At 39.0% G+C, this 26199-nt stretch overlaps 1 protein-coding gene across 3 annotated transcripts in view; it reads left to right on the top strand.

Annotated features, from left to right (window-relative positions):
- Positions 1-25794, top strand: part of LOC121314172 (RNA-binding Raly-like protein) — a 160804-nt gene extending 135010 nt beyond the window's left edge. For 2 of the 3 annotated variants that reach the window (XM_041247174.1, XM_041247175.1), the window contains exons 4-10: positions 3547-3622; positions 6087-6134; positions 9363-9523; positions 19764-19877; positions 20972-21141; positions 21546-21598; positions 22905-25794. In XM_041247174.1, coding sequence (XP_041103108.1) covers positions 3547-3622; positions 6087-6134; positions 9363-9523; positions 19764-19877; positions 20972-21141; positions 21546-21587 — 611 coding nt within the window. In that variant the 3' untranslated portion in view covers positions 21588-21598; positions 22905-25794. The remainder of the gene's footprint in view (positions 1-3546; positions 3623-6086; positions 6135-9362; positions 9524-19763; positions 19878-20971; positions 21142-21545; positions 21599-22904) is intronic. The other variant, XM_041247176.1, reaches the window with a different exon arrangement.
- The last annotated feature ends 405 nt before the right edge of the window (positions 25795-26199 follow it).

The raw sequence follows: 26199 nt of genomic DNA, 5'->3' as shown, positions 1-26199 counted from the left end.
GCTCCCTCCCATTTTGTGGTCTTTCTCTCTTTATTCATTTTTCTAGGATGGAAAACAGGAGAAATCATTTGAACTTGAAAAGGAAACACATCGGCAATTTGTTCCCTTTTCTTTTTTTCTGCGTGTGCGGCTGAGACTGCCATTATTTGCATTAATTCTTTGAATTTTGGTCAGTCTCGGCCCAGAATAACTGGGTGTGGCAACCTTTCCGCCACCCCTGCTACCAAGTGACGTTTTATCAATAAATATACTTTTAGGGTGTGGTATGCCACTGTGTCTCCATGGATACAGGAGATGGCCACCTGACTTCATGGCTGCCATAACACATCGCCTAAGAGAGTTGTTTTAATTAAGGCTTGCTCACATCCCGTGTCCACTAATGCATGGGTTTTCACATTACCTAAAGCCACATCAATCATACAAGGCCCCTCCCGACCATTTTCACAGTGCTTACCTATCTCAGATGCCCAATTACATGCGGCCACGTCACACTCCATGGCAGCTGGGCATGACCTGGCCAGATGTCCCAATTTGTTACACCTAAAACAAATTGAGGGGACAGATGGAACAATGATTAGGTATCTGTCCCGTTGCTGGTATGGCAACAGGGCAGGGGCAGCAGCTCCACCCAGCTGGGGGCCAACCTTAGTCTCCACAGAGAGGAGGCAAGGGGGCCCATTGGGGTGGTGGTCTGGGTCCCGGGACTGATGGTGGTGGTGGAGCAGAGAGAGGTAGGGGTTGGCTGTTCCGAAGGGCGGGAACCGACAGTATCCCGGTCCGGACAGAGACTAGGGAGTCCTCAAAGTCCAGTATGAAGATGTGTGGTCTTGACTGTATACTGCATTTGTGACTTAGTTAAAAATCTGGACATTTGTTAAGATTTTGAATGTATCTGTATTATTTGTGATCCAAAGTGAGGAAATACTGTATCCAAGATAGTTTAATTAATAAAATTAAACATCTGAAAAATATAACATAACATACATTATCCTAGGTTCTGTCAGAAACCTGAACATAAAATGTAATATGCATTGGCTAAGTTAACAAGAGTTTTTGAATTGATGGTATTCGCAGCTGGTACTGCTGGATTTTAAGACAGATAAAAGTCAGTGTAACCATGTACCAAACAAAGCTGGACAAGCCAGTCAGACTCAATTTGTCTCTTCCAGCTTCAGACATGAAATGTCAGATAGTCTCATATTTAAAATAGTTGAACTATAGCTATCAATCAATCAATCAATCAATCTTTATTTTATATAGCACCTTTCTTAGTGGAACACCATCATGGAGGATACTGTGTATTACTTTACATCTCAGTTTACTGAAATGAAAACACTTTGAGAGTAGCCTCAGTGTCTATTTTTAATGAATTAGGCCTTGCTTCATAAAGTGCAGAAAAGTAATGATATTCCATCCACCATTTTAAAACCAAATCTTTATTTCACATGTTTAAAACAATGCCCATACCTATCTGAAACATAGCATCCTATTAGAAAAGAAATTATCGTCCCACTTGTGTCTGTTTAAATACAACAGTAGTACTCCCTCCTGTGTCCACGCCAACTCCTAAACAAATAAATAATACAGGACAACAATGACCAACTTTCACAATGTTAAACTTCTAGTAATTTTATATTGTTTATTTTAATAGTAACAGTTTATAGAGAGAGTTACTCACCCCTGAACATCAGACACTCAGGCTCTCTCTCCACACAGTCAAAATAAAAAACAAACAGCAGGTCACTCTTTATCCTTCCCTCACAGGTGAGTCCTTACCTATTGTTCTTATAATTGAAAACAACCACCCTCCACTAGAATGTGTAACTCCTCTGCATGTAGTTTTAGTTTGCATTGACTCTGCCTGTCCCCTGAGGAGGGCTGCGTCTGTTGATCGCTCATTTTCAGTCAATGTAAGCCACCTCCACTTTTCACAATAAGCCACTGAACAAAACATGCGCATGGACTGTTTGGGCTTTTTTTTATCACGGTGATGGTTTGTAAATTAGCCAATCAGTGCATGTAAATTAATGCGTTCACAGTTAGTAAATGGGACTGTAAATGTAGATTGATGGTGTATGTTAGGCTTGCTACTTAATGTGCACGTAAATGCAGTCCTGCGACCACATAGATATGGAACAGAATTATTGAACTGTAGATACAGTAAATATCTGCCTGTATGCTGGCTATAGTAACAGAGGACAAAAGAGTGACCTTGCAAACTGTTCAAAGATTAGCACAGAGGATGTAAAAAGGAAAGCAGGAGCAGATACATTCAATCTTGGTAGTAAATCAGGCTACCCTACTCACTCAGGAGTGCAGCAAATCACTCTTAACAAAGGCAGCTGCTGTTTTACTTCAGGAGTTTATAATCCCTGAACAAGCCTCTACAGGATTGCATATTACCAAACTATTTCCATGGAAAAAGTAAAATAAGTCTCACCTTTTTCTCACTCTATTTTGGTAGTACTTTTGGGTAGTGTAGGTTTCCATGTAGTTTTCTTTTAGCTAGAGAAGTTCTCCTTCCAATGCAAATAACCTAATTAATATTAAAATAAAGAAGGGTATATTTAAATGTTTCTTTAAAAGTGGCCTTGTGTGACAACTGATCTCATGCAGCTTTCTTAAACTGAGTTTCCACAAGCTTTTTAAGATGTGTTAAAGCACACTCAGCCAATTGGGCGCTGCCTCCTGGGAACTCCCATCCACAGTCAGCAGTGAAATAGCCTGGACTCGAACCAGTCACTTCCAGGTTAGGGCCTTTACTGCATGTGGAGTGCCTTTACTTGGGAACATCCAGGTCTATAGGGCTCATCCTGCACTCATGCATGTGGAGTGCCTTTACTGGATGCGTCACTTGGGACCTCCCCACCATGGTTTTTCAAATAAAAAAGCACAAAAAAAAAGAAATAAAAGCATTGCACAAAAAGCTAAATTCCGTAAGAAAGCTCTGTGTACTCTCCTTGTTTTATTTGGACCTCCCCACCATAGTTTTTCAAATTAAAAGCACAAAAAAAACAAAAATACATTTTGTATAAATACATTCATATTTATTATTATTATTATTATTATTATTATTATTATTTATTTATTATTATTATTATTATTATTATATATTAATAGGCATGAAAATAGGGTGAATTGCATCTTTAGCCGCACTGTATTCAAAGTGACTATATAAAATAAGGATTGAATTGCATCTTGTAAAGCGCTTTGTGACTATGGTCCACTATGAAATTATAAAATAATTATTGATTGATTACACATCCGAAGGATAACACATGTACATATATAAAATCAGCAATTCTGATCCTTACAGTCTACGAACAGAGCTAAAATATCAGCAGGTTAATTGTATAAAATATCCATTCAAAATGTTAAGTATAGTAAATCAGGCTACCCTACTCACGAGTTTCCCACTACACAAAACAGAAATATAATAATAATAATAATAATAATATTTTAACATAATAGTTATCTCTTGAAAACAGAAATATTATTACGTAGTAATGTAAATCATTACATTGTATTTGTATCTTTCTCCCACAGATATCAATATGGCTGGTGAACCAAAACCCTACAGACCAAAAGCTGGATCCAAGAGACCTCTCTCTGCCCTTTATAGGTGAGATGTAGTTACACATAACCAAACTTGTTTCAAATGTGTCCAAGCATCCGGCTGAACTTAGACAAATGCAGCCACAAATGCGCCACATGCGAAAATGCCAAAATGCGCGATTGCTGCAAATACTTTAATCTGTCACTGTCTACTGAGGATAATCTAATTTCATGCACCACATCAAATGAGATGGTTTCTGTTGAATGATTTTTTTTGTTCTGCCAGTCAGATTGAGGAATGTTTAAGATCTTATCACAGTTAATCTAAAGAATAGCTTCAAATCTGAAAGTGTTAACAAGCACAGGCGCCTCTAGTGGATGGCCTCGTAAAGGACTGGCTGCTAGCACCAAGCTGGCGGTCTTGGCAGGGCGCAGGGGTCAATGCATTGGGTAATCTGCTTGCACAGGCTTGGAGGGAGCTGGTTTACTACTGGTCAAGTGCCCAATCATTTCAAATGGAAATCTCCCAGGCTGGGTCCTTGTAGTTTGGTAACATTGGATGCTTTTCTTCGGTGGATGAAATGAAATCATTGGCTGAACACATTGATCGCACATTGATCTCCAGTCCTCTGCTTCTGTAAGTGGCATGCAGCAACGAGGCGACATTTAAATTGAAATTTCAAATCAAATTGAAATTGAATGTTAGTGTGCATTCAGTACTTCTCTTCTTTGTTCACTGTTGAGGTGAACCATTACTACAGGCAAATTATCCTGTAAATATTGACACATTTCAATATGCCAGGGTGTGTGCAAGACAGCAGAATATAAATACACCCACCTGTTTGTTTTTTACTCCCGTACTGATTATCTGTCTACTAATGAATGGTTTTGCCATGTTATAAATGGCTTCAGAGAAATGTACTTTATTAAATATGCAATGCAATAGTAATGCAGATCATCTCAAAACCACTCTTATATAACACCATAAATTTGCTGAATTTATCTTCCAGTTCCAGATCTATGAGTCATCTGCATGTACAGTAATTAAACAGGACAGAAGAGTACACTTACTGTGTGTGCATGAGTGATTGGTTACAGACATCAATTCAAAATGGCTTTCTTATAATAAAATGCAAACTAAAACTACGATCTGAAATCGGAGGTACTGGTATGGGAAACAACAGGCATGTGTTAATGATGTGATTCTGAATTGGAGGCCTTCTGTATGTTTCACTTTGAATTCTATGTTTCTGTCTATGGGAAAAGGTAGTTCTGTAATGTATATTTTATCTTGACAGTCTATGATAAATGAGGTTATACCAACCTACCTAGAATTTTCATCAGCAACAATATATACAAAGGACTTTAGGCAATTGTTGTACTATAATTTGTTTGAAAAATGCATGCATTCCAGTTAGAAATTTTAATGCAACTTTTCTCAAAATGAACATCAGTAGCTGCATGAATACGCTTACAGCAAGCTTTTTACTGCAAAGTGCATTGCAGCACAGTGATCAGAATTTGTGACATATCCACTTAATCTGCAGATTATTTCCACCGGTTGTATTAGCTGTTAAAAGGATCATCCATCACCAGTGAATGTTAAAGACTCTGCTTGCTAAGATTGGGCTTTCCACTTAACATTTTTAAAACGCTTATTGCAACTATGTTTTTTATGATTATTTCAGTCCACCAAAATTAAAGTATGTTTTCCAAAAACGTGATAGGAATGTTATAAGGGAAAAGTATTGTCTTCTTTAGGAACTGTTATTTTAAAATCAGATTATTTTACATAACAGAAATAAACATCTCAAGACGTCAGCAGTGTTATATAGTGTTCAGGGACAGAAGAGGAATATATAAGTCTTTCAAAAAGAAAGATAAAATATAAAATTACTAAATAGCATTATTTTAGCAAAAAGAGAATAATTAGGATGTACTGTATCTGATATCTTTTATATATATATATATAGATAGATAGATAGATAGATAGATAGATATTAGCTCAAAGAGCCAGCTGGAGTTGTTGCCATCCTTTTTGAGACTACTGTTACTCTTTCTGCACAATATTATAATGAGTCCACTGGAATTGGGGCTTTAACTTTCTAAACGGCTCTGAAATTGTGTTGCCACATTATTATTCAATGTGTATTATGGGTAAGGCATCAGTTAGCCTGCAGGGTAGCATAGGCATAGTGCATTTTGGAAGAAAATTACCCAGCTGTGTAATTTTTATGTAGTTCTTAAAATGTTGACTGTGCTATGTGAATACACGACTTGCATGTAATGACACACTATCCCTTCTGTGATGTCTAGAATAAGTGCCCGTTTCTATGACAGCAGTGCTGTGCCTATTTTCTCACCTATTAATCACCAAAAGACACATAAAGTGATATGAGCTCTGGTTGGTATTCCAGGAATCTCCTCTAAAGGGTTTAAAGAGAAAGTAAAGCAAAGTTGATTTGGTATATAATTCAGTCATAGTTATAAAAATAACTAATTGAGTCTTTTTTTTCCTCTTATTTCTACAGTGGTTATGAATTTGATTATGACTACTACAGAGATGATTTCTACAATCGGTAAGTATTATCTTTTATCTACATTTTTATCTTAACATACTGCTTTTGTGTGTGTGTGTGTGTGTGTGTGTGTGTGTGTGTGTGTGTGTGTGTGTGTGTGTGTGTGTGTGTATTATATACCTATATTTGGAAACTAAATATATAACTGTACATCGACACAATTGTTTTTTGTTTTTTTGGAAGAACGATCACTCAAACTGAATTACTGTATGTTAAAATTGCTACATGTATTGAACTGATTGTATCAAAATATTTATGGTATGGTTTATTTTTATTGTTTTCACTGGGTTTTCATGTCAATTCGCATGTATAATGTGTAAAGGTAATATTGGTAATATAGTCCTAAAATTGATCAACAATAAACTAATATTGAGCAGCGGTTAATTGTGAAATAATTGCTCTGGTTAATTTTTGTATTGTTTTACAAGTCACCTACTGATTTGATAGCAGTCAGACACCTCCCATGATAAACTTTTAGAAGGTTACAGCCAATATTAATAGAGCTGACTTTACTGTAAACAACACGAGCAGACAGGAGACAAAGAAATGGCAATGAAAACTGCCTTAAATCAGTTTCACCTGCTTTAAAAAAAATACTTTTCATCATTTCACATCCAGTGCTGGAAAGCTAATTTGAGTGACGAGAAGTTCTAGTATTGCAGAAACAGCATAACGTACAATGTTTTTTTTGAGAGTGTGTGTTTGTTAGGCACTTTTTGGGGGTTCAATCCTCATAGTGCAGGCTTTAAACTAGTTTCTTATTAAATATTTCATTTGCTTTGTTTAGTTTCACACTGTGTCTTGGTTGCAGGAAGGGAAAGTGATGACAAATCTATATTTCTAAAACTTGCCCTTTATAACCTAGTTTTCCACTGAGACTGGGGATGCATCATGGCTGTGATATTAAGGTTATAACAAGCACATATCAAACTAAATGACAAGAGGTACTTACTGTTTTAAAAAACGCCAAATCATATTTTTTGTGAAGGGCCTCTGTTACATAAGGATTTTGTACTGTAAGGCTTTACCATTCCTTTGAGCCTACTTTCTGGATATTATAATGAGTCCCTGGGAACAGCAAGGAGAAGGTTGCCTGTTAAAAGAACCAGTAGTAATAGAATAGTGCTATTATCAGCAGTTCTATGGTTATTGGAGATAAAATATACACATTTAATAAAAAACAAAGGAATAGGTGCTCTCTGTAAAAGCTTAATCTAAAACACCTAAATGTTATATATGTAGAAATAATAAAGTAATTGCTAATTAATTAAAAGTTCCTTATGTTTGTAGGTACAATTGAAGATTCATGCATATTTTTCAAGCAACACATAATCATGTCAACTATTCCTGTGGTACTTACTTGTCCAGAACTTGCTTCAGTCCAGGGCAATGTTATGTGTAAATGTATAGTAAAAGCTTGCATACTTTCCTTAGATGGAGCTTCGCGACACAGTGTAATTTGGAACTATTCAATTCACAAGGACAGTTTGTCATTGAGTTAGAAAGAGTGCAATTGAAAAATGTATTCCACTCTGTAGCATGGAAAATGAAAATCTTTTTTAGATTCTGCATCCCTCAATATTGGCTGTGTAATTCAAGGTGGTCAATCATGAGTAATATCAGTGAAAATTGGTGTGTCTAGTCTATCGCTCTGAATCCTGGCGCTTTAGAACAGGTTATAAATTCAGCTCCCAGAACACACTGTGACTGAAAATGTGACCCATGTATCCCTGGACTCACATCTACAGATTCAGTGGCCTTCTTTTCAAGGGCCAGATCCACCTGAAGTTGTTTGTGTCAGTGATCCTGGCAGGCTGGATGGTTGAGACTCTCAATTCGATATAATGATGACTGTAGAGGTCACTCTTCCACAATTGCCTGGACTATTTTTTTTTAATAAATTGCCAAACATTTAATTCCATTCAGCTCCTGTCAACAGATGTCACCGATCGCCTGGAAGCAAATTGAGAGCATATTATAGCTGTGAACATTTCTGTATAATAGCTGTCTAACTTCTAGAATGATTTGCAAACATGATGAGCTGTAGCTGTCATGTAGAATGCATCTGCCTTTAGCTTATTGCTTTTGAAATTACATTTATCAAAATGTATGATATTGCCTGCTTTGCTTTTTGTTGCGTATGATTCTGAGTAAATGAAAAACGGATGATTTTGTAATATGTGACACTAAAATACACAGTCTACATCTATCTCATATGACATTTGGAAAATATTGCTGACAACATTGCTGAGTTCAGCCAATTTTATATATCTGAATATTCAATAACAGTGGGGAATATTACACAATGCCTATGTCTTCTCTTGCAATGCAATCATTTGTCACAGTATTAATCTTTTTGTATAAATGAACGAGATACATAAGATGTATAAACATACATATAATTGATCATGCTAAATATTGTTTGGATTTAAAGCAGCAAGACTTCTAATACATGGATTTTCTTATTTATTTTTTTATTACTGTTCTACCAATTTTGAGCTATGTATTTCTGTCCCAAAAGCTCCCACACAGGTGTTTAATTGTTGTACTTATCTATTGTCTCATGGCCTTGTCTTTTTGAGTATGGGTTATTATGTATAGGTTAAAGTGATTGAGGCTAACAAAACAATTCCATAAACTTTAACTGCCATTCATTTTGCTACCTTGGTCTCAAATGTTCAGTTGCAGAAGTACTGTATTTTTATTTTAAAATGTGATATATGATAGTAAATTTGGTTGAAGACTATTTTCAGTTTCCCTGCCTCACTAAGAAGAATTCTGAGTCATTTCACCTCGGTAGTGGCTTCTGGGTGAAAGCTTGCTACTGGCTGCAAAGCATGTCAGTTAATAGGGCAATCATCTGGTTGGTTAATGACAGGAAAGGCATTGAAAGGTTGGGAAGAAATTATTTCTCCAAGTGAGATGACCAAGGAAATGAACACGAGCTGCCTTGTAGACACATATTTCCTAACATAGTTTAATACTAGTAGAGGTCATGTCTTAAAGTGAAAACCTGTGTTTGTTAAATCATTGTTAAATCATTTTGTTAGCTAAAATCTCTTGCTTGGAGGTTGCTGGTTCGTACTTGACCATGACCTGCTAAATGTGGTTACAGTTTTTGTTTCTAATTATACTGTAATTAATGCCACTAAGTTTTTGGAACACAGCAAGGGTTTAAAAGAATAAAAAAAAAATTTAAAAAAATTCTTTCCATTTTTTTTCCTTCAGGCTATTTGATTACCACGGCCGTGTACCGGCTCCTCCCCGAGCGGTGATCCCATTGAAGCGGGCTCGGATGACAGTGCCCTCCACACGCAGAGGCAAAAGCACCTTCCCCATAAAAGGGGCATCAAGATCAATGACAGGCTCCTCGTCGTCAGGACCCAAATGTAGGTTTTACAACCAGGAATGCCAATGTAATATCTTCATTCACATAATACCTTTAAAAAAGGAGGGGAAATTAAATATTTACAAACCTGTTTCCAAATAATTCCACGAGAGCAATATATCTGTGGCATCTAATTGACTTACTTTAGTGTAGATTTGATTAATTTGAGTTGCATTGCAAAGGGGCTTTTATATATCGGTATTCATCATTACTCAAACATAAAGTGAGCTTTTCATGTCATGGAAAACCAAGGCGTTCTCCATGTTTCTTGTGTGATATGACTGATTAACAGTTCCTGTATACTGGAATATTGGCATTAAGGGCTGACTGACATTGGAATCAATGAATCAACTTAAATGAATGACATTGTCAGCTTTATGGTTATTTTGTAATCACTATTGAGATGAGAAACCAATGCCAACACAGTTTTTCAGCTAATCAATACAGAGCAGACCTGTTTTATTCTTTATGTTTCAAATGTGATAAATTATTGATTAAGAATAATAGCAGACCTGTTTAAATGAGACACTTACAGTTCTCAATAGTCACATCATTGTTCTCTAATGTATTTAGAAAGTCCAATTGAAAAAGATTAAACAGTCTTTACAAAATTACTCCTATCTCAAAACCACACTGCGTATAATTTTCTTGTCAGTTTACAAAGATTAACATCTCAAGTAGTGGAAAATTAGACAGCGAAAGTGCTAAAACAAGCCAGTTGATTAATATGTGTTTTTTATTCTATGTTTGCTAAAGTTCATCACAAACAGCAATACAGTATATTAAGGTTGACAAATTGCATGGCAGAATCTGGCTTTACATTTATGTTACAGCTTTATTTGCAGAACTGTAGGGATGTCTATTCAAATGTACTAACTAACATGTATGGGTCTTGATCAGTCTCCTAGTAAAACTGAACAATGTATATAATGGTCTTGGTATACCTGAATAGATGATCTCCCTGCTTCGAAAGTAGGTAAAACATTTTAATAAACAAGACATTTCTTAAATGCAGTGGCACAGCAATGCTTTTCATTTACTACCAATGCAGAAGAATGGCTGCGTTTTTCATTTGACCACCAAAAACGTTCTGTAACAGTGACTGGAACTGATATATTTTAACTCAAATATTCAGGTTGTATTTTAGGTTCAGAGACACATCATGTGTAAAGTGTTGTAACATAGATGCTGGCTTCTGTACTCATATAAAATCAAAATCATTATTGAACAGGCATATCAAACTTTTTTTATTATTAATATTATAAAGCATATGTATCTTTTCTTGGGCCAGAATTGAGTTGTAACAGTAAATCCTCTATTTATATACTGGATATAAGGAGAAAATAAAGGTGTGAAAGCACTGAGGTGAAGCATTTTCATGCTTGACATCCCCCTGCAATTACTTTTCTTGTTTTGGTCTCGGCAGAGGGATTGGTGTGGAACCCCATCATAAGGCAGCTGATATGAGCTGCTGTTGACCGTGGTTGAAATGAAATGAGATTAAAGCTAAAAGAAGTGTGTGAAGAACAGATATATGAGGCTCCTCCTGAGGACTGACACCATTGTCAAAAGAGAGGAGTGTCACAGCCAGAGTTTATTCAACCCATTTTAAATACAGGGGGAATAAAAACACATTTGTAAAGTTGCTCCTATACAAAACTGAAGAGTTTCTGAAAAAAAAATGTTTGTGAAATGATATTATAAATCTTACCCGTCGTTCTCTTCCATTCCAAGTTGTAGCAAACACGTATTTTCATTTAAAAAATGATTTCTTTCTTCCAGGTAGTCTGTTACACTTGCACTTTTCAGCTTTTCATGTGACACAGGAAGTGTGGGTTGGACCAAACTTTTGGGAAAGTATTTCCAGAACTATTCCAAATGTTGGAATGTCATTATCTAGATTTTAGATGTATCTGAGCAGACAGAGACATCACATGCAAACCAGCATTTAAATATCTCCTATAAATTAAGAGTGGCAGCATGTTAATTAGCAAAAGAACATATAACAAAGAAATAATAATGAGTCTATTTTGATAATCCATTGTATACTGAGATGAACTGAAAAGCGTCTTTATGTGTTAGTTGTTCTGTTCAATTGTAATTGATTGCTAGCCTTCAAAAAGAACTATGGTACCATTTTGAGTTGCATTGCCTCCAATGAATTGATGCTTGGCACAACATAAAAGCATAACTGATTTGCTACATAACCTTTATTTTAATGTATCTTGCTTTTAATAACCTAATACATAATACTTCTAATATAGTTCTTCTCTCTGTATTTTGCTGTAGCCTGTTTTTCAACAATATTTTTCCAGGCCAAAAAGCTATTAGTGGTACTGGAGTTGCTATACTGGTATGTGCCTTAGCAACCCATATTCTGAAGGCAGGATGATGTTGCTTCAATACAAGTGGGAAAAGCCTATTTTCAGTTTATTTAGGAGGCCATGATCCTCCTACATAAATTATATTTTCATATCATATCTATAGAAAAGGATGAAAGCTGGTGTGTTGGAATATATAGTCCTCATTACGGTAGCCACAAACAGAAATCAAGCAATTGTATTTAATATATGTGACAGGAATGTAATATACTGTTACCGGCTGGATAGCATCACTGCCCAAGCTGTCAGCGGCAGGAAGGCGAGACTCAGAGACAGAAGCTGCAGTTTAAAGTGCACATTTAGTAAACATAAACAGCAAATAAACAGGGCATGAGAGCCAAAATAAAGATTCAAAGAAATGATTGAACCTTTGAGGCTGGGCATTCCCCTTCAATAGAGGTTTGTCAAAACACAGGTCACGCTCACACTGAGACTCACACTCACACTCACTCACGCTCACACCCACACCCACACAAACAAAGGCGTTCTCCCCTTTTATATAGATGGCCATTCCTCAGTTAGCACTCAATTACCTAATTGGGAAAGGGCCACACTGGTGATAGTTGAGAGGAGCAGATTCAACCCCATCCCTTCCAAACTTAGCCCTATTTAGCCCTGCCACATCTATGTATAGATATATATTATATCGATAGGATATATATTATATTATTATATATCAATATATATATACGATAACATATATAACGTATATATATATATATGATGGGTACTTCATGTACTGAGGGTGATCATGTATTGTAGTTATTGTAGTTATACCACAAATGACTCAAATAAACAGAAGCACTATATAAAAATTTATTCAGCACTAGAACAAAACTAGTTACATTTACATCCTCAGAAGTGGATACAGTACTCCATGAATGTTCGTGGATTGTACTTAATATATTATATATTTTTATTTTTAATTTTTTACTATAAAATTCATTTTAAGTATACATTTTGTTGTCAGTATGGACTTGTTTAAAGTGATAGACGTGTTTAATTCTTGTAAGGCCTTTGCAGTCAGTACTTTTTTTGTCTTCGATGACATGGCTACTAGCTGTATCCCACTGATATAGCAGCTAGCTCTTTGAGCTAATATATACAGTGCCTTTCAAAAGACCAATTCTATCATATTACTGAATTACAAATGGTACATTGAAATTTCAAACCCCCACCTTAAGATGGTAGAGCCACTTTTTTGTGTGTAGTATACAGGGTCTTGGCGCCGGTGCCGAGTTCAGACACAGTGTGGCAGGCTGGCGAGTGGATAGAGGCCCAGAGACAGACTGCAGTTCAAAAAAATAACTGTTTTATTATAAATAAACAAAAATAAAGTGAGGCTGGGCAATGCCTTCACTGGATAGAAAATTCAAAAAACCACAAAACAAACACCAACCTGCTTCCTCAGCTCCCTCCTCCCAAATGAGAAGCTGAGGCCTCCTTTTATGTCAGGTGGCTGGGCGCTGATTGATCGTTAATTAACCTAATCAACTAATCAACCCCAGCCACCTGAACATAATAAACCCAGGCAGGCAGGGGAAGTTAACCCCATCCCTGCCAATTTAAAAAGGGCAGAGCTTTGCTCTGCCACACACCTCCCCCCATGTACAACGTACACCGGCCGCCAATCGTCCAACTCCCCCCCTTCCCCCCCCCCCCCCCCCCCACCCTCCTCCCCCCAAGAGTCCAATTATGTCCCTTGGGTGGGCTGTTATGGTGGGTGGTGGTGGGCGGGGTTGATGTCGGAGCCCCCAAGCCTTCTTTGGTTGAGGGGGCCCCGAATCTCCAAGGTAGCATGGCGACGGCGGCCCGGCTCCCTCTGGTGGCGGAGGCGGCGACGGCGGCCCGGCTCCCTCTGGTGGCGGAGGCGGCGACGGCGGCCCGGCTCCCTCTGGTGGCGGAGGCGGCGACGGCGGCCCGGCTCCCTCTGGTGGCGGAGGCGGCGACGGCGGCCCGGCTCCCTCTGGTGGCGGAGGCGGCGGCGGCGGCCCGGCTCCCTCTGGTGGCGGAGGCGGCGGCGGCGGCCCGGCTCCCTCTGGTGGCGGAGGCGGCGGCGGCGGCCCGGCTCCCTCTGGCTCTGAGAGCGGCGGCGGCTCCTCCTCCCTCTCGGGCTCTGGGACGACGGCAGATCCTCCTCCCTCTCTGGCTCTGGGAGCGACGGCAGCTCCTCACCCCTCTTTGGCTCTGGGAGCGACGGCGGCTCCTCACTCCTCTCTGGCTCTGGGAGTGACGGAGGCTCCTCCTCCCTCTCTGGCTCTGGGAGCGACGGCAGATCCTCCTCCCTCTCTGGCTCTGGGAGCGACGGCAGATCCTCCTCCCTCTCTGGCTCTGGGAGCGACGGCGGATCCTCCTCCCTCTCTGGCTCTGGGAGCGACAGCAGATCCTCCTCCCTCTCTGGCTCTGGGAGCGACGGCGGATCCTCCTCCCCTCTCTGGCTCTGGGAGCGACGGCAGATCCTCCTCCCTCTCTGGCTCTGGGAGCGACGGCAGATCCTCCCTCTCTGGCTCTGGGAGCGACAGCAGATCCTCCTCCCTCTCTGGCTCTGGGAGCGACAGCAGATCCTCCTCCCTCTCTGGCTCTGGGAGCGACAGCAGATCCTCCTCCCTATTTGCTGCTCCTCACCCCTCTCTGGCTCTGGGAGCGACGGCAGCTCCTCACCCCTCTCTGGCTCTGGGAGCGACGGCAGCTCCTCACCCCTCTCTGGCTCTGGGAGCGACGGCAGCTCCTCACCCCTCTCTGGCTCTGGGAGCGACGGCAGCTCCTCACCCCTCTCTGGCTCTGGGAGCGACGGCAGCTCCTCACCCCTCTCTGGCTCTGGGAGCGACGGCAGCTCCTCCTCCCCTCTCTGGCTCTGGGAGCGACGGCAGATCCTCCTCCCTCTCTGGCTCTGGGAGCGACGGCAGATCCTCATCCCTCTCTGGCTCTGGGAGCGACGGCAGATCCTCCTCCCTCTCTCGCTCTGGGAGCGACGGCAGATCCTCCTCCCTCTCTGGCTCTGGGAGCGACGGCAGATCCTCCTCCCTCTCTGGCTCTGGGAGCGACGGCAGATCCTCCTCCCTCTCTGGCTCTGGGAGCGACGGCAGCTCCTCACCCCTCTCTGGCTCTGGGAGCGACGGCAGCTCCTCACCCCTCTCTGGCTCTGGGAGCGACGGCAGCTCCTCACCCCTCTCTGGCTCTGAAAGTGAAGCTCCTCACCCCTCTCTGGCTCTGGGAGCGACGGCAGCTCCTCACCCCTCTCTGGCTCTGGGAGCGACGGAGGCTCCTCACCCCTCTCTGGCTCTGGGAGCGACGGCAGCTCCTCGCCCCTCTCTGGCTCCCGGGAAGGCGGCTCACCCCTCTCTGGCTCTCGGGAAGGCGGCTCACCCTCTCTTTATTGGAGTGACTGGTGGATCTCCCATGTCTACCGCCAGGTAATTAACCACCATGAGGGCAACCTCATTGGGTGGTGTTGTTCCTCCCACTGTTCCCACCTCTCCCCATCTCGACGCCACAGCGTGTTGATAACTATGGGGAGATCGTGGACGAGGTCTGCCTCAGGGTGCATCAACCAGTCCCAGATCTCCTGGGACGGTGGTGAAGGTGGTGGTGCTGGAGGTAGTGGGGTGGCCCCTGATGCCCGGGGTGAACAAGGCACCTCTTCCTGGGCCTGGTTGTAGGGGCATCCTGCCCAGTTGTGGCCGTCCTCCTCACACCGGCCACACCAGTTTGCCGGTGGCACGTCTGGGCAGGACCGCCAACGATGGTCCTCCTTCCCGCACCAGGAACACCAGGGGAAGAGGCTGGCCGGGTCCTCCAGCGGTGGCTGCAGCAGCTTACATTTCTTCAGCTGCTGCTTTTCCTGCCTTTGCCGCTGTCTGCTCTTCTTTCCCATTTTTTTTTTTTTTTTTTTTTTTTTTTTTTTTTTTTTTTCAAAAAAAAAAAAAAAAAAAAAAAAAAAAAATAATAATTATCCCAAAAATTCCACCAAACAAAACAAAAATACTGCTCTGAGCCTCTAGGTGGCGCTATCCCACTTCTGACACCAAATGTGGCAGGCTGGCGAGTGGATAGAGGCCCAGAGACAGACTGCAGTTCAAAAAAATAACTGTTTTATTATAAATAAACAAAAATAAAGTGCACAAGGGCAAAATAACAGATACTCAAACACAAATAAAGCAAAAATAAAACTCACAAAAATAAAGTTTCCAGGCTGGGCAATGCCTTCACTGGATTAAGAAAATTCAAAAACCCACAAAACAAACACCAACCTGCTTCCTCAGCTCCCTTCTCCCAAATGAGAAGCTGAGGCCTCCTTTTATATCAGGTGGCTGGGCGCTGATTGATCGTTAATCAACCTAATCAACTAATCAACCCCAGCCACCTGAACATAATAAACCCAGGCAGGCAGGGGAAGTTAACCCCATCCCTGCCAATTTAAAAGGGCAGAGCTTTGCTCTGCCACACACAGCAATAACAGCTTTAAGTTTTTTGGGGTAAGTATGTACCAGCTTTGCACACAATGTCGGAGTGATTTTGGCCCATTCTTCTTGGCAGATTTGCTCCAGGTTGTTCAGGTTGGTTGGACGATGCTTGTCGACCTCAATTTTCAAATAATGCCACAGATTCTCAATGGGATTGAGATCAGGACTTTGACTGGGCAACTGTAGGACATTCACCTTTTTATTCTTGAGCCACTCTGATGTTGCTTTGGCCTTGTGCTTGGGATGATTGTCCTGCTGAAAGGTAAATTTCCTCCCAAGCTTCAGTTTTAAGCGGACTGAAGCAGATTCTCTTGCAGTATTTTACTGTATTTTGCTCCATCCATTCTTCCTTCAATTGTAACAAGATGCCCAGTCCCTGCTGCTGATGAGAAACATCCCCACAGCATGATGCTGCCACCACCATACTTCACTGTAAGGATGGTGTGTCTTGAAGCATGGGCAGTGTTAGGTTTGCACCACAAAAGGTTTTCTGACCACAAAACCTTTTCCCTCATCGCTGCTGGGTCACTCCCATGCTTTCTGGCAAACTCCAGACGTGCTTTCAGATGGTAGTTTTTGAGTAACGGCCTCTTTCTTGCCACCCTCCCATACAGGCCAGTGTTATGCAAAGCTCTTGATATGGTTGACTGGTGCACCATTACTCCATTCCCAGCCATTGAACTCTGTAGCTCCTTCAAAGTGATTGTTGGCCTCTCTGTGGCTGAGTTTTGAGGGACGGCCTTTTCTTGGCAGTGCCTGGGTGTTGTGATGCAGATTCCACTTCCTGATTATTGATCCAACTGTGCTCACTGGGATATCCAAACACTTGGATATTATTTTGTACCCTTTCCCTAATCTATGCATTTGTATTACTTTATCTCTAACTTCTATAGAATGCTCTTTGGTCTTCATTTTCCTTCAGATTCACAGCCTTACCAATTATCCTTCAACAGTGGGGTTTTTATCCAGAAAATGTGACATCAACTTTAATGGTTCACAGTTGAAGGCCAATGGTAAGGAAACTGTGTCCTTGTTAGGGCAATTTCTTTCATCGGTACGAACTGGGAGGACATTTACCTTTTTGTTCCTTAGCCACTCCAGTGTAGCTTTGGCTGTGTGCTTTGGGTCGTTGTCATGCTGAAAGGTGAACTTCCGTCCCACTTTCAGCTTTCTTGCAGAGGGCAGCAGGTTTTCCTCAAGGACTTCTCTGTACTTTGCTCCATGCACCCTACCATACAAGCCAGATTTGTGGAGTGCTTGGGATATTGTTGTCACATGCACACTTTGACCAATCTTAGCCATAAAAGCCTGTAGCTCTTGTAAAGTTGCCATGGGCCTCTTGGTAGCCTCTCTGATCAGTCTACTTCTTGCTTGGTCATCCAGTTTGGAAGGACGGCCTGATCTAGGCAGGGTCTTGGTGGTGCTATACACCTTCCACTTCTTAATAATCATCTTGATCATGCTTCAAGGGATATTCAAGGCCTTTGATATTTGTCTTTTTATACCCATCCCCTGATCTGTGCCTTTCAACAACTTTGTCCCAGAGTTCTTTTGAAAGCACCTTGGTGCTCATGGTTGAGTCTTTGTTTTGAAATGCACTACCCAGCAGAGGGAACCTACAGGAAATACTGAATTTATCCTGAAATCATGTGAATCAATTCAATTTAACACATATGGAGGCCACTTAACTTGATGTGTGATTTTGAAGACTGTTGGTTACACCTGAGCTAATTTAGGATTGCTATTACAAGGGGGTTGGATACTTATCCAATCAAGCTATTTCAGTTTTTATTTTTCATTAATTTTCTACATAAGGCAACAAAAGGTGAAAAATTTGAAAGGGGGTGTAGACTTTCTATATATATATATATATATATATATATATATATATATATATATATATATATATATATATATATATATATATATATATATATATATATATATATATGTGTATCATGTACCACTTCAGGTGCCAAAGATAGTCTCTATAAATTTCACAGTTGCATGCATATTACTGGAAGAAACTGAACTCATGTTAGGAATATTGATAGAAAAAGATGATTGCATTTTTACATAATGTAAATGTCACTAACTGGCCTCAACTCATTTTTGATTTTTTGGTTGATTGAGTTATTTTCTAAATACCTTTAAAATCTCCTATCATTCCAGAAAACAGCTCTAATAAGCTACTCTTCAGCTGTGCTGGTGTCCTTTAAAACACATGTACTGTACAGTAAACATGTAGATATTGTTTTTTAGATAAATGATCTTGATTTACATTTGCAACTCATTTCCATTTCCATGCAGATGGTATTATCTGTATGAGTCAGAGCTTTTAAAGGATAGTAAAGGTTATTTTTAAAAATACTTTGAATGGAAATGATGTTAGATTTAAACTGCTTCTTATTAATGAAAAAAGAAAAGAAAAATATGATTGTTATAAAAAGTACATGTTTTGACATAGACTCTCTACAAAGAAAAGCTTTTCAAAATGTATTTCTAAATATGTAAAAATGCAACCGATTACAGCACACTTGCTGTAATTTTCATGGCAGTCGCATCAAGCATTCCCTTGTTTTAGTCCCTGGCAATTTAATGTTTTTTGTTTTTTTTTTTTTTTTTCCTAACAACCAGAATAAAATAAGAATGAAGGTACTTGGATCAGAACAGTGGGGTGTCTCCCAGTAACCATAGAAACATAGTTTCAGAAGCCATCCTAAAAACAAAACCTCTGATTAAATGCAATGTGAAGTTGAAAGAGAGATGGAAAGTACAAGATATGGAAATTAAAAACACACAGAAAAGGCATCACAAAACTGAATGAAAGTGAAATTTCACGTCAGTGTAATGTTTTGTCTTGTTAACTGGTTCAAAACATTCTCAAGAATATGACCTGTCTTTTACCAAATGGGATACATATGTAATATGTCATTCCCATTGTAAATATTTTTTAATCACTTAAAAATAAATACAGCAAACTTTTGCCTTATTGATCTGTTACACTGCATTTAGGAACCTGGCAGCCAGTTTAGTTTGCTTCCTGTAAATTATTGAACACATAGCAATGAGCTGCATGATTGCTTTAAAATGTCTTCAACAAAAAAGACACCAGCTGCATTAAAGATCAGAAATATTTCTGCTAAGAATCGTTATGTCGTGAAGTGTCGCGACATAATCAATTTTCTTTTAATCGGGAAACAAATGCAGCCCTACTTATGATAGAAAAACCCTCTTACAGTAAACAAGGAACTTCAGGATAAACGATCAGCAGAGCATAAACTGGATTTATGTTTTTAAAAAAAACAGCATTAATTATGTTGTCGCGGGGGGTGGGGGGGGGCTGGGTGCTTTTGTTAAGAAGAACCCTTTGAACCCTTTTCCTTTGTCTCAACAGTAAAATCAGATGAGCTGCAGACAATCAAAAAGGAACTGACGCAAATTAAAACAAAAATTGATTCCCTGCTGGGCAGACTGGATAAGATTGAGAAGCAGCAGAGAGCAGAAACTGGTGGGTAAAATTATATTTAATCGGAGACAACCCATTAGGAAGTAAATTAAAACAATGCAGTTATCTGTCATTTTGACAAGATAGGCAACAGGAATACTTGATCGTTAATGTATGTTAATGGTAATCCAGACTAATGTGGAGGGTATAAAGAGACATCAGTAGACATTACTCATAAAAAAAGTAATTGTACTTCAATACATAGTGTTTAGCAGAAAAACTGCGTTTCCAGCCGTCTCTCTTTTACTATATTGATTTTAGGCATTATAATCACTTCTGTGACCTCGGATGTTACTTATAGATATCTATGCAGTGCAGCTTTCGTGCTCCATTATGACAAAGTATTAAACATATTGTTTTGTCATAAAATGCCTTCAATCATATAGAAATGAAGTTACATTAAAATTACGGTTTAATTGTTTATTTTTACTATATATTATAAAAAATATAGTACAGTGCTGTGTATGATTCAGCTGAGAGGATATCAAGCATGTCATACATAACCCTATATGAAATTATCTCTCTCTCTCTCTCTCTCTCCTCTCTCTCTCTCTCTCTCTCTCTCTCTCTCTCTATATATATATATATATATATATATATATACTATATTATAAATATAATATATATGTCGAATGTTCAAAAGCTGGGAAAGAACACACAATATACACAAAGATGACGGGTGGCGATTGTGCCCATTTTCACTCAGACCCATTATTTTCTAAATGCACTCGTATCTCTCAATAGATAATCCTCTCCTCTTTAAGAAGTATGCTAAATATTTGAATGAGCCTCTAAAAAGTAGAATGGTACCCTGAAATGTTTTTTCTAGGAAAGCAGTATAGCTGAGGGTGGGTAGTGTGTTGTAAATGGGGAGTCTGCTGTAAATCAATTATTGTTTCCAAAATATTGAACACCACTGTGCATAGTAAAAGAAAGAGAGAGAGAATGTTATATAGGGTTGCTGTACAATACAAAGCTGATATCCACTCCATGATTTACTTTTGTCAAGACTGGTCAAAAGCATTTTGCTCTTTTATAATGCTAATTGTTGGACTGCTTAATCCATTTATGTTTAATATTTCATCTTATTCTCAAAGATGTTCAAAGAAAATATGAAGTTACCACAGGGTCTCTTCATGAAGAATCCATATCTGAGAATGCAGACAACTCTACAGAGGAGCCAGATGAAGGAGGTCTTGATGCTGACGGGGATGAAATGACTGATGGGATAGAGGAGGATTATGATGAAGAAGGCAGTAATGATCTGGTAGGTTGCTAGACTGTACATTGTAATATGAATTATTAACATTACTAAATGCACAAATTACAAAGGAAATGAAATGATACCCCATAACTTCCAAGTGAAATATTATAGAAATTTGTAGAAAATTAATAAAAAATAAAAAATGAAATAGCTTGGTTGGATAAGTGTCCACCCCCTTGTAATAGCAATCCTAAATTAGCTCAGGTGTAACCAATCGTCTTCAAAATCACACACCAAGTGGCCTCCACCTGTGTTAAATAGTAGTGATAACACTCACTCCCTGTATAACACTCACTCCTTGTATAATGCTCGCTCCTTTTAAACTGTATTTTAATAAACAGTAAAACAGTAAGAGTATTTTTAAACTAGTAGTTTTAGAATCTACTAAACATGTTTTGTTTATTTAGATAGAGAACCATTTATCAGTCATAGATGACACCAGCAATTGATACAAAGTACGGTAAGTTGTTTTTCCTTTATTAACTGTCTGCTGTACAATTACTAAAACATTTCCAGTAAAAACAATGTATCCATCTGTAATATCTGTCATCTGTTGTTGCCATCTGCAATTTCTGTAATATATATTGTGACGGAGTGCATGTTTTCTATTTGGAGGCACCAGGACCTAGGGAAGAGTGAACAGGCACTCCATCTTTGGTAAGGGCAAGTGTAGCCATAGGGTGCTATTCCAAGTGAGGGTAAGGCAACAGGTGATTTAACTTGAATTAATTAGCCTTTCTCGCCTTGATTTTGAATATTAATCAGCGGCACCTGGTTCTACAAGGCATGTAAAATGACTTCAGTCTTCTAAAGTTAGAGGGTTTTGTGTGTGTGTGTGTCACAGAAACATGAACGTAAAAAACTAAACAAAAAAAACAAACAAACAAACAAACAAGCACCACTAATGAAAGCAAGGACTTTTGCCTTGTCGGGGTAAACAGGAGTAGCCTATACCTGTTAAATAGGGGAATTCAGTTTATTAACTGTGTTTAATAAGTGAGTCTATGACCCTTATAAATATGTGTTTATTTGTGGGGTTTTTTTGGAAATTGTTAGTGACAAAACACCTGCTAACTGTTTGTAAATATTGTAAATAAAAATATTCTACACCGTTGAAATGTTTAACACTCGCTCCTTGACTGTATTAGGGTCATGTGACTTGATACTCAGTACACTTAATGTGTGTATTCTTTGTAAGCTTGGTTATTGTACCTTACCTTTCATGTGTCAGCTAAAACAAATCTCAAAAAGTAGCAGTGTGTTTTTAAATATTCAGTATGCGATACTTTCCTTATGGCAACAGAGAATTTAATGGCGGGTGAACTTTACCAAATGCTGATTTCTTTTCAAGGTGCTAAATAGAGAGGCACTCTAAGCACAACTTGAGATTTGTGCTATTTATATTTATATTTAAAGAAAGGTTTATCATAGTAAAAGTATAGTAGAGTGTAATAAAGCATAGTGAAAGCATGGTAGACTATCAGTGAGGAACTAAACCTGTTTCATATGTTGTTATGTGCAGTCAATGCAGTCCTGTACGTTTAAACTATTCCATGCCTTTTTACAAGGTTAAAGAACTTAAAGTACAGTTTTTAAGCATTATATTTTCTTATTGAAGAAATGTAAAGAATAAAAACACTTTCATTTTTGGACCCTATTTATATTCAAAATGTCGAAATACTAAAGTTTCAAAACTATATTAGCCGAAAAAAACAGGAGATGGATTGTAGATTGTGTGGAGTTAACTTTTCCTTGTTCGTGTTCAGGTAAAACAAGCAGAAGATGCCAAACAGCCCAGAATCATCTGCAGAGAAAACAATGAGAATGTGCACGATGAAAAGGGACCCAACTTCCTACGCGAGAAATGAGGACGACTGCTGCAGATCTAATACCAGTATTCTGAAAGATGTGGTAATTCGTTCACCCAAATAATATCCACCTAAAAAGAGCTTCTTCAAATAGCAGATTAAATGTGAATAATCAAATTCAGAATTTGGAATTACCACTAATACAGTCGCTTGGACGTGATCTACATCTGATATTGTCACTACTGTTTCTTTGTCCTGGATTACTGGACACCAAAATGTTTGTCTTCATTTTCCGTATAGTAGTCAGTAGAAAGCTATAATTGGTTTTGTTAGTTATTTCTGTATAATACTGTACACAAGAAAGGTAAGAAATATGACAATTAGCACGGAGAATTAAAAATGCAGTTGGAAGATAATACCACATTTATCAATCCTTGGTTTTTTTCTTCTGTTGCCTATCCTGTGATGTTTTAAGAGGTTGTTATGTAATAGTACGTTTGTAAAACACCTGGGCCGGTAAAAGTCCAATGAAAGGATATGGTGATTTATATTGAAATCCTGACAGTATTTTATAGAAATGTAAAATAATTGTAAAGCTATTTTTATGACTGGCATGTTTTGTCATTGATCTTTATTTCAGATTGATGATTGTGTGGCTTCTGCTTTTGTTGAGTAACACAGAACAGATTCACAAAGCAGTTTAATACTGCATTCAGTAGAATTCGTGTTACTAGTGTATTGGGTGCAGTGTGTTACATGTTATCAAGAGTACTATCCAATATAAACCATGGAACACTGACAACAAAAAGTACCAGCTGATTCCCTGGCATAAAAATGAATGTATACAATATTTTTAATAGAAAGTGGTGTAATGTATATTGAATCAAAAAGTGAAACTTCCACTTAGGTCTTGTTGTCAAAAAAGTTCATTCAGGTCACTGGGGTTCTCAAAAGGTTGACCAGGGGACCCCCAGAAGGTTCAAGAAACTTCTCTTTTGTAAAACACCATATACTTCATGTGCGAAAAGTGGTCTTTCACTGTTATGTTGAGAGATAGATTTGGTATAATACTCACAGACATTATACATTACATATTAAATTGCACAATAGTTTGGTTTTTCCTTGTTGTTTGTGATTTGCTTTATTGATTTGCCACCCCCCCCCCCCCCCAAAAAAAAAAAAAAAACAGTATAGAGAACCTGAATTAATTAGTTTTCCATGAGATGTCTAGAAAATGCCTCTTGTTTTAACTAATCAGTTGGTTTTCATAGCATTTCATTTAACAAAAAGAATGATTCAGACCATTTTTCCTTTGGAGACCTGGGTAATGTGGATTGTTTCAAATGTCACCCCACTAAGAAGTTATACTTTTACTCAGATTGTATTATTGAGGGTTTTAAAATAGTGTATGGAGCAAATATGTGAAGGTTAACAAAATAGTTTTCATTATGCTTCATAATTTGTGTATAAATATATATTTTAGCAACGGTTATTATCCAGACATATCTTTACAGTATAGTAACAATCCAATAGCATAAGTTCACATACTGAAATATGACTGGTAACACGTTTAAATAATAATAATGCAAGGGTTGTTTTATAAAATTAGGCAGTTATTACTAACAGGTTATAGCAATACAGTGCTATAATGACATGTACATAAGGAATTAAAAGAAACATTTTAATTACTTTGTTCCATAAAAAGCTATTCTAATAAACTGTTAATCCTTATGTCAAAACCTTTAATAACACATTTAGTTTCAAATCAAGTGAGGTTAGATAACTCACTTTGTCACCACATAAAAGCAGCCCTGTTTGTTCGTTGTGTGTCAGCAGCAGGAAGGCTTGGCACCCCAGTTCTATCTCACCAGCACTAGTGAATACTCAAAAGGATTCTAAAAAAATAAAAAAGATACCCCAAATGTCTTGTTTGTTTATTCAATTACACAACATTTTACTGCTCAGTTAGAAGGGATGACTGATTAAAACAACGTTAAGCCTGTGTACAGGGTTGGGAAATAAAATGTTTGATTTTAATGGCGGTAAAAGAGACTGTTGTTAGAAGAATACAAACAGCAGGTAAGAAATATACAGTGTTCAGATCTACCTCAGTAACAGAGCATATGTAAATCAATACAGTGTCACCGGATATAACCTGAGCTTTCAATATCTGTTGCCCTTCATTGCATGAACTATCATACTTTAATATCGGGGGTATTAGGAGGTGACTGCTTACTCTGGTTCCTAAATATTTTATTTGTTAGCCTCTTGTTCTGTGTATATTTAAAATAAACTAAACAAAAAAAAAAGGAAAATATTTGTTGTGTTTTGTGTGAAACACACACGACTCCTCCGAATGTCCTGGCTGATTTATTAAAGTGGTTGGAGCTGCACTTCTATTCACTGTATGGGTCTCCGGTGTGCAGTTTCAATAGAAACATGCAATATTACAAACATGAGTTCGTATTTTAAAATGTGCCATTAAAAGGTGTCTGCCGATTTCTTTCATAGCTGCACATCTCAGTATATAATGAAGAGATAAACATGGGACTATTTTGTTAGCTGCAGGATACTTTCACATGTCACTGCCAATATTGAATCATGTGATCGTAGGACTTTCAGGAAGTGAAACCCCATAGCTGGTGCCACCTACACAGCAGAACATCCCATGACCAGGATGGGAAGAATTTCTAATGTGGAAGTTTCGGTCCACTAGTGCAAGAGGTAGCAGAAATTCATAGCATGCTGCAGTAGAGTCAACAGGAATCATCAATGGGATGTTGCCAAAATTATGTGGCATTCTTTACATTCCAGTCTTCCATCGTCAGAATGGGGACCATTCTATCCTGACACGAACTTTGGCGCCCCCGATGGCCACCTATGGGATTTCACTTATTTGTTTTTATTGTATCTTGCAAGGGTGGCACGGTGGCGTGGTGGTTAGCGCTGCTGCCTCACAGCGCCAGGGTCCTGGGTTTGATTCCTGCCTAGGGGTCTGTCTGTGTGGAGTTTACATGTTCTCCATGTGTCTGTGTGAGTTTCCTCTAGGTACTCCAGTTAATTCTCACAATCTAAAGACATGCTGTTCAGGTTGATTGGTCATTCTAAATTGCCCTCTGTGTGTGTGGTACCCTGTGATGGACTGGTGCCCCATCCAGGGTGTAGTCCTGCCTTGCGCCCTGTGTCTGCATGGTTAGGCTCCGGCTCACCGCGACCCTGTAAAGGATTAAGCGGTTAATGATAATGGATGTAT

This window comes from Polyodon spathula, chromosome 4, assembly GCF_017654505.1.
Source record: "Polyodon spathula isolate WHYD16114869_AA chromosome 4, ASM1765450v1, whole genome shotgun sequence".
NCBI lineage: Eukaryota > Metazoa > Chordata > Actinopteri > Acipenseriformes > Polyodontidae > Polyodon > Polyodon spathula.
The sequence above is the reverse complement of the archived record's forward strand: the minus strand, read 5'-3'. Positions and strand labels throughout refer to the sequence as shown.